General features: G+C 45.5%; 1 protein-coding gene across 1 annotated transcript in view; it reads left to right on the top strand.

Moving 5' to 3' along the window:
- LOC123992727 (reticulon-4 receptor-like 1) overlaps positions 1–6,871 on the top strand; it is a 284,642-nt gene extending 277,771 nt beyond the window's left edge. Inside the window, exons 2-3 of the mRNA XM_046294186.1 lie at positions 1,717–2,168; positions 3,825–6,871. Coding sequence (XP_046150142.1) covers positions 1,717–2,168; positions 3,825–4,814 — 1,442 coding nt within the window. The 3' untranslated portion in view covers positions 4,815–6,871. The remainder of the gene's footprint in view (positions 1–1,716; positions 2,169–3,824) is intronic.
- Positions 6,872–8,568: the final 1,697 nt, after the last annotated feature.

The raw sequence follows: 8,568 nt of genomic DNA on the forward strand, positions 1-8,568 counted from the left end.
ACACATGACTATCATGGACTCTTCCAAATCTGTGACCCCCTTTCTTACAATACACTGTGTGTTCCACAAAGGATGACAGTGACGAGCAGTGTACTCTGATACCGTTAAACCGTTTTACACACAGTTCTTTAGCCTATTTATTGTTCACCAATGTTCAACCTTGAGAGGACCTGTATTCGGGAGCATGTTTGCATGGTGGATTGAGAAGATGCACAGTTAGTCAGTTGACAAACAGGATTACAGGGCCCGCTCTGGGGAGCGGAGAGGTTTCTGCCCCTGTTCAAGTAGGATGATGCACGGCACACCGCTCCTCTCTTCTACTCCAGACAATTACCGCTGAAGGTCAGTGAAGTCAGAAGCTGAATGTCACAGTTTAGACACAGTTTGGGAAGGAGGAGGAATATTCAGATAAATATGCTTGTCTATGCTGTCTCCTGTCCTGACAAATAGTAATTCCCTGCTCCTGAATTCCAGTGTAGCAGCCCTGGGATTAGGTAGCAGCGAGTTAAAAGGCAACAGAAACCTATCGATTAGAGGGAGTGAATCAGAGTGCCATGGTGCCTTGAATAATAAATTGAAGGGGACACAGCCACCGCTTGTCAAATGGGGATTCTCATTACAAGGGGATAGACTCCTGCTTTTCTCCCGTTGGTTGATTCCCCCTGTAGATAAGCTGATGGATAAGTCACACCATGGGGCTATGGAAGCGTGTCACCAAACATCAGCAAGTCTGACTGTCTCTGAGAAACTTAACATAAGTTTAAGTGAGCATTCCGCAGCCCATTTATCCCCACCCCACCTTTTGACAGGTATTTTCTAATCCTTGCAGTAAAGGACTGGTTAATGAGAGGGTATTTATAGCACCAACACACACTCTCTCTCTCTCTCTGACTATGGTTGTGAGTATAGTAGAGTTGTAGTAAGCTGATGGACAGAAATGAACTGCTTCATCATAATACTATCTCACAGAGATGATTGGAAAACTGAGAACAGTGAAATGTAGTGTGTGCAGGAGGCAGAACATGAACAAAAAGGACCCATACTGTAATATAGGTCCAATCAGACTTCTTGAGATACTAGATCCAGGGACCGACTGAAACTCATGTTATTGTTTGGGCTGATCTTGAACAGACTCTAAGAGCAACACAGGCCTCAGTCTGTTGCCAACTTAGACACCAGATGATTTGGAGTTGTGGATACCAAGCCAAGAGCGTAATGTCCACACTTGCATTGAGTGGCTCAATAGAAGCAGAACTCCTCAAAGGCCCAATGCCACTCCGTGAAGCCAGAAAATCTATGATAGCAACAGGTCACATGAGTCATCTATCAGGCCAGAATCCATTTTTCTCTCTTATATAGATATATCTGACAGTCTCTCTCTGGTCTGGCCTCCCTACATCATCCCTCATACTGTTTACTCCTGACATGGCTTTCTCCATATCTCCTTTATCATCCTACCCCCTTGCCCATCCCTTCTTCCTAGTCAATATCTCACTCTTTTATCACTTTGATTCCACTTACAGTATTTCTCCTCTCCCCCCAACTCATCTTTCTCCACTTGCTCGAAAATAATATTCCAAAAATCATTCTTCTTTCCTTTCATGTCCCGGAATAGACATCAAAGTCAGACGGCAGATTTTCAATTCAGAATCAAATCCCCAGTCTAAATGTAGCTACCTCCTCTAATTCATTTCTTTCTCTCTGTCCTTTCTCCAGGCTGCGGGCTGGAGTTCCTGCTGGTTCTCTGTGGTCTGGAGCTTTCCTGGTCCTGCCCACACCACTGTATCTGCTACACCGCGCCCAGTACTGTCAGCTGCCAGGCACACAACTTCCTGTCCGTCCCCGAAGGCATTCCCCCGCACAGCGAGCGCATCTTCCTGCAGAACAACAAGATCCACCGGCTGCTGCAGGGCCATTTCAGCCCCACCACGGTCACACTGTGGATCTACTCCAACAACATCACCTACATCGAGCCCTCCACATTCCACGGCTTCGCCCAGCTGGAGGAGCTGGACCTGGGGGACAACCGTCACCTGCGTTCCCTGGCTGCAGACACCTTCCATGGGCTGGGCCGGCTCCATGCTCTGCACCTGTACCGCTGTGGGCTCAGTGCGCTGCCCAGTAACATCTTCCAGGGGCTACGCAACCTGCAGTATCTCTACCTACAGGTACGTTGGCCACTGGGGCTCTATGACACTTTTAGTCAAACAAAACAATGCTGCATTTTACATTTGAAAATACAATATAGAGTTCCAGTCAAAAGTTTGGACACACCTACTGATTCCAGGGTTTTTCTTTATTTTTAATATTTTCTACATTGTGGGAATAATAGTGAAGAGATCACAACTATGAAATAACACATGGAATCATGTTGTAACCAAAAAAGTGTTAAACTGATTCTTCAAAGTAGTCACCCTTTGCCTTGATGACAGCTTCGCACACTCTTGGTATTCTCTCAACCAGCTTCATGAGGTAGTCACCTGGAATGCATTTCAATTAACAGGTGTGCCTTGTTAAAAGTTAATTTGTGGAATTTCTTTCCTTCTTAATGCATTTGTGCCAATCAGTTGTGTTGTGACAAGGTAGGGGTGGTATACAGAAGTTAGCCCGATTTGGTAAAATACCAAGTCCATATGATGGCTAAACAGCTCAAATAAGCAAAGAGAAACAACAGTCCATCATTACATTAAGACATGAAGGTCAGTCAATCCTTAACATTTCCAGAACTTGTGCGCAAAACAATTCAAGAACAAGTGCGCAAAAAACAGCAATATGATGAAACTGGCTCTCATGAGGACCCCCTCAGGAAAGGAAGACCCAGAGTTACCTCTGCCACAAAGGATAAGTTCATTAGAGTTAACTGCCTCAGAAGTTGAAGACCAAATGAATTCAAGTAACAGACACATCTCAACATCAACTGTTTAGAGGAGACTGCGTGAATCAGGCCTTCATGGTCGAATTGCTGCAAATAAACCACTACTAAAGGACACCAATAAGAAGAAGAGACTTGCTTTGGCCAATAAACACGAGCAGTGGACATTAGACTGGTGGAAATATGTTCTTTGGTCGGATGAGTCCAAATTTGGTTCCAACCGCTGTGTCTTTGAGATGCAGAGTAGGTGAACGGATGATCTCCGCATGTGTGGTTCCCACCGTGAAGCATGGAGGAGGAGGTGTGATGTGTGGGGGTGCTTTGATGGTGACACTGTGTGTGATTTATTTTGAATTCAAGGCACACTTAACCAGCATGGCTACCACAGCTTTCTGCAGCAATACACCATCCCATCTGGTTTGCACTTAGTGGGACTATGATTTGTTTTCCAACAGGACAATGACCCAAAACACACCTCCAGGCTGTGTAAGGGCTATTTGACCAAAGAGAGGGATTGAGTGCTGCATCAGATGACCTGGCCTCCACAATCACCTGACCTCAACCCAATTGAGATGGGATGAGTTGGACTGCAAAGTGAAGGAAAAGCAGTCAACAAGTGCTCAGCATATGTGGGAACTCCTTCAAGACTGTTGGAATGGATTCCAGATGAAACTGTTTGAGAGAATGCCAAGAGTGTGCGAAGCTGGTTTGGTTACTACATGATTCCACATGTGTTATTTTATAGTTTTGATGTCTTCACTATTGTTCTACAATGTAGAAAATAGTCAAAATAAAGAAAAGCCCTTGAATGAGTAGGTGAGTCCAAACTTTTGACTGGTACTGTAAATACCCAGGGCTGTTAAGCTTTAGTTACAACATGTTGGTAGGTACAGTGTTACAGAGTACCAGAGGTGTATAACCTATCCATTTTGCTGTGTTTGGCTGTTCTCAGGATAATCACCTGGAGTTCCTGCAGGATGACATCTTTGTGGACCTCCACAACCTGAGCCACCTGTTCCTGCATGGGAACCGTTTGTGGTCGCTGCACCAGAACACCTTCCGGGGACTGGGGGCCCTGGATCGCCTGCTGCTGCACCACAACCAGCTGCAGTGGGTGGACCGCCTGGCCTTCCACGACCTGCGTCGCCTCACCACCCTCTACCTGTTCAACAACTCACTGACCGAGCTGTCTGGAGACTGCCTGGCACTGCTGCCTGCCCTGGAGTACCTGCGCCTCAACGACAACCCCTGGGAGTGTGACTGCAAGGCCCTGTCGCTGTGGGACTGGCTCAAACGCTTCAGAGGTTCTACTTCGTCCGTAGGCTGTCAGGCCCCGGCCGAGGTGGCTGGGAAGGACCTCAAGCAGCTCCGCAAGGAGGACTTCCCCAACTGCTCTGGCTCTGAGTCCCTGCACCAGAGCAAGACCTGGGCTGGGACTGATAAAGTGTCTCTGAAGAAGGAGCCACACCCGGTGCCACCGCCTCACTCCCACCCCCACCGTCCTCACCACAACGAGTCACCACACTATCCCTCGCCACCCTCACCTCTGCCCCAACCACCCCCGTCCGTAAGCGGGGAGGGCACAGCATCTGAGGGACAACCTGGGGTGGCGCCCCCTCAGAGGCCAGGCCGCGCTCGGAACTGCACCCGCCAGCGCGTCAGGGGAGGCAAGGGGAAGGGGCAGAACGAGGTACATACCTTAAAGGAGATGGCCGATAAGGAGTATTCCTCGCCCGATTTTGAAGGGGGCAAATATGACCACACGTCCCCGGATGGCACGGTCACGCGGAGGAAGCATAAGTGCCCTCCCCGGACCACTGTTCGCCCCCCTAGTGGGGTGCAACAAGCCACCAATAGGGCCACGTTCTCCCAGCCCTTAATACATCTCAATGCCATAATGGGAGCTTTGTTGCCCATGACCATTGCCCATATTCTCCGCTGACCTAGAGGGAGGGATAGATACTGGCTAAACGACAACAGTGCAGTCCTTAGACCTGCTCTAGCTCCTGCACAACAAGGTCTGTGTGTGTGTGTACTTTGTGTGTGTGGTTGTGTGTGTAAAACATTGTGTAGGGAGCTGTTTAGACTCTGAAATAGACTTTCAAACATCAACTTCAAATGTGGGACGGGGATGTGTGAGGGACGGGGAGTGAGGAAAGACGAAAGGAAAACACAGAACACGCTTGCACTGCCACTGTTGCCATTATGTTCTCATTTCCTGTTGTCATTTCCGACTCTGCTGAAGCACAGATAACAAAACTTTTTGGGGGAAAAAAGAGATGGTGAAATGCAGCAATTTAGCTATGAGACAGATAGGCTCTAAGGAAAACGTGTTGAAGCCAGCTTTAATTATCAGTTCACAGTTTGTAAATCCTTATTGAGGGGTGAAACAGAAAACAGATGACGTGGTGAAAGAAACCATCACAGAGAAGTCTAGCCCAATCTCGTGTTTCATATTATTTGCCAAATGTTTTTATTACATTTATTGCCAATAGCTGCTGCATAGAATTGGGCCACCGAGGTATTCGAGGTTATTGCTCATCAATAGAGATAAGCAGGAAGCTGCCCGGTCATAAATCATAATTCCATATCAGAACAGCAATGTGCAACGCTCACTTCTTAGCAGAAGTAATGGAAAAGTACAGAAACAGCACTGCAAAGAGCAGCACACACACAGACCAGTCAGCTCCAGCTACAGTATGATAACTAGGTCACTTCTGCTCCATGCTCAGGTAACATTGACCCCGAGCTACATATCTAGGTATACATCTTCTGCCTACTTTACAGTATTTCTACAATATTTACATTCTGCTTTATTCATTCCTGCTTCTAAATGTCCTGCCTTTCTACCTGCTCCAGGTGATTTTCTACATGTGCTACTACATAGTAAGCTAATATACCCAAGCTGCTAATTATCTGTATGGAGGTGAGTGGGACTGTGGTCCACTCCCATCTCCTTAAACACCAGTGTGTGTCCCCCACGAGAAGGAAGCTGTGAATATTGATGGATCTGTCTATTTCTTGTCTCAAAATGTTGTTTGTTTGATTTTGCCAAGACGTGAAGAGGACCGAGAGATGGAGCCCTATACAGGGTACAGAGCCTTAGGGGTTAAGGGTCAGATTGGCTATTCTCAGTTTCCCAGTGAGGCTTTGGGCTTCGCTGAACAGAACACTCTTCAGTGTGGGCATCCCCTCCTCATTGAGAACGTGAGGAACATTTATATTGTCCTAATCATTGAACATCAAAGGAAAACAACTGCCCAACAAGACTAGAGAAAAAACAAATACAATATGTGTACCTTAAATGACTTCTGTAATGAATAAAAGATTATAAGAGGGGGGGGGTGATTCAATCGAGCATGGCAAAACGTGGACCGCTCTCTTGGAAATAATAGAACTGTTAAAATGCCTCTCTACATTGACTGCTGTTCTTGTCAATGGATGTGGGGAAGCAAGAGAAAGACAATCACTTCTAAAGTAGCAGGGGGTTTAACAGGACCATGGATAGACAAACGGACAGACAGACTACTGCTGGACTACTATCCCCCTGGACTACAGGAGCTTTTTTGCCTCCGGAAAATACAACAATAAGTTGACGATGTTTGTAATAATAATGATGTTAACTGTACCATTAACAATGACAAGAGGACTAACTAACTGCAGTTCTAATATTAATCATTTATTATGAGAATAACAATATTAATGACGTCATCCACAATGAAAACAGGGTTTCTGCTCCCCTGATGAGGGGACAATCTTTCTTTAAATTCATTACCCATTTCATTTTTTTTGGTTTGCTAAAAGGAACATTTTAATTTCCTTCTTTTTTTGTTACATCCTGTCAATCTGATAAAAATGCACAATTCAGTTCCCCCCTACTGTTCCCCATCTATCTCCTGTCTCCTACTGTTCCCCATCTATCTCCTGTCTCCTACTGTTCCCCATCTATCTCCTGTCTCCTACTGTTCCCCATCTATCTCCTGTCTCCTACTGTTCCCCATCTATCTCCTGTCTCCTACTGTTCCCCATCTATCTCCTGTCTCCTACTGTTCCCCATCTATCTCCTGTCTCCTCTCCCCATCTATCTCTCCTACTGTTCCCCATCTATCTCCCTGTTCCCATCTCTCTGTTCCCCATCTACTGTTCCCCATCTATCTCCTGTCTCCTACTGTTCCCCATCTATCTCCTGTCTCCTACTGTTCCCCATCTATCTCCTGTCTCCTACTGTTCCCCATCTATCTCCTGTCATTGCCATGATTGAAGGGTTCAATAAGTCGTTATCAAAGAACAACAGTACAAAATGTTTATAAAGATATTAAAATCTATATCTTCTTATGTTAAAGATGACTGTTTGACTGTGTTTGTTTAGTATTCAGACACGGGCTTCCACAAGGCTGTGCCGTAGGCCCTGGAGAAGCTGGGAGTCAGGCTGGATCCTCCCTGGTCTTTCTCTTTATTAGGAATTTAAAGCGGAAATTGCCTCTGTCAGCATGTTTGTCTCTTTCCTCCCTGTTTCCCCCTCAGTATGTGCACTACTTTTCAATCTGTCTCCCCTCATCAGACACTGCTGGCTAAACTGGCTGCTTTCTACAAATAGAGACATCTCCCTGGCTAAACTGGCTGCTTTCTACAAATAGAGACATCTCCCTGGCTAAACTGGCTGCTTTCTACAAATAGAGACATCTCCCTGGCTAAACTGGCTGCTTTCTACAAATAGAGACATCTCCCTGGCTAAACTGGCTGCTTTAAACAAATAGAGACATCTCCCTGGCTAAACTGGCTTGTTTCTACAAATAGAGACATCTCCCTGGCTAAACTGGCTTGTTTCTACAAATAGAGACATCTCCCTGGCTAAACTGGCTTGTTTCTACAAATAGAGACATCTGGCTTGTTTCCTGGCTAAACTGGCTTGTTTCTACAAATAGAGACATCTCCCTGGCTAAACTGGCTTGTTTCTACAAATAGAGACATCTCCCTGGCTAAACTGGCTTGTTTCTACAAATAGAGACATCTCCCTGGCTAAACTGGCTTGTTTCTACAAATAGAGACATCTCCCTGGCTAAACTGGCTTGTTTCTACAAATAGAGACATCTCCCTGGCTAAACGCTTGGGTTGTATACATATCCAACACACACATCAATAAGAAATAGATTTTATTTGAGAGAAATTGACCAAAGAAAGCAGGCCAAAACTATTACAGTAAGTGTCATCTATTGACCAAAAACACAAAAAGAATCACACAGACTACTGGTCTACATGCAGACAGAGTTCTGTACAGAGTCAGTGAAACGCATAGCTCGGTATGATACACTGCAGTTCTATAAATCATTTAAATGGCATTAAGGGTATTTATGAGTGTCACCGTGAATCTGTAGATATTCAGGGTTATTATTATTATTCATGGAACGTTAGAACATAAATTATATTTCCTCTTCTCTACCCCTCTCACCATGATGGAAATTGATCCACAAGTAAGAGTGCAATTTCGTATATTTTTTTTTTAAAAATATTCTGTTAAACGAAAAAGGGGGGCGGGGGAACATAGTTTTATGCATCGTTGAGGATGGCTGTGGAATTACATTAAAATTAATGAGTAGCTCTGGCATCTATTAGCATTGGGCTCTAGCGCCATCAAGCCCCTCTCTCCTGTCCTTTCTCTCTCTCACCCTCTCCATCCTCTCTCACCCTCTCTGTCC

This window comes from Oncorhynchus gorbuscha, linkage group LG13, assembly GCF_021184085.1.
Source record: "Oncorhynchus gorbuscha isolate QuinsamMale2020 ecotype Even-year linkage group LG13, OgorEven_v1.0, whole genome shotgun sequence".
In the NCBI taxonomy this organism is placed as follows: Eukaryota; Metazoa; Chordata; class Actinopteri; order Salmoniformes; family Salmonidae; genus Oncorhynchus; species Oncorhynchus gorbuscha.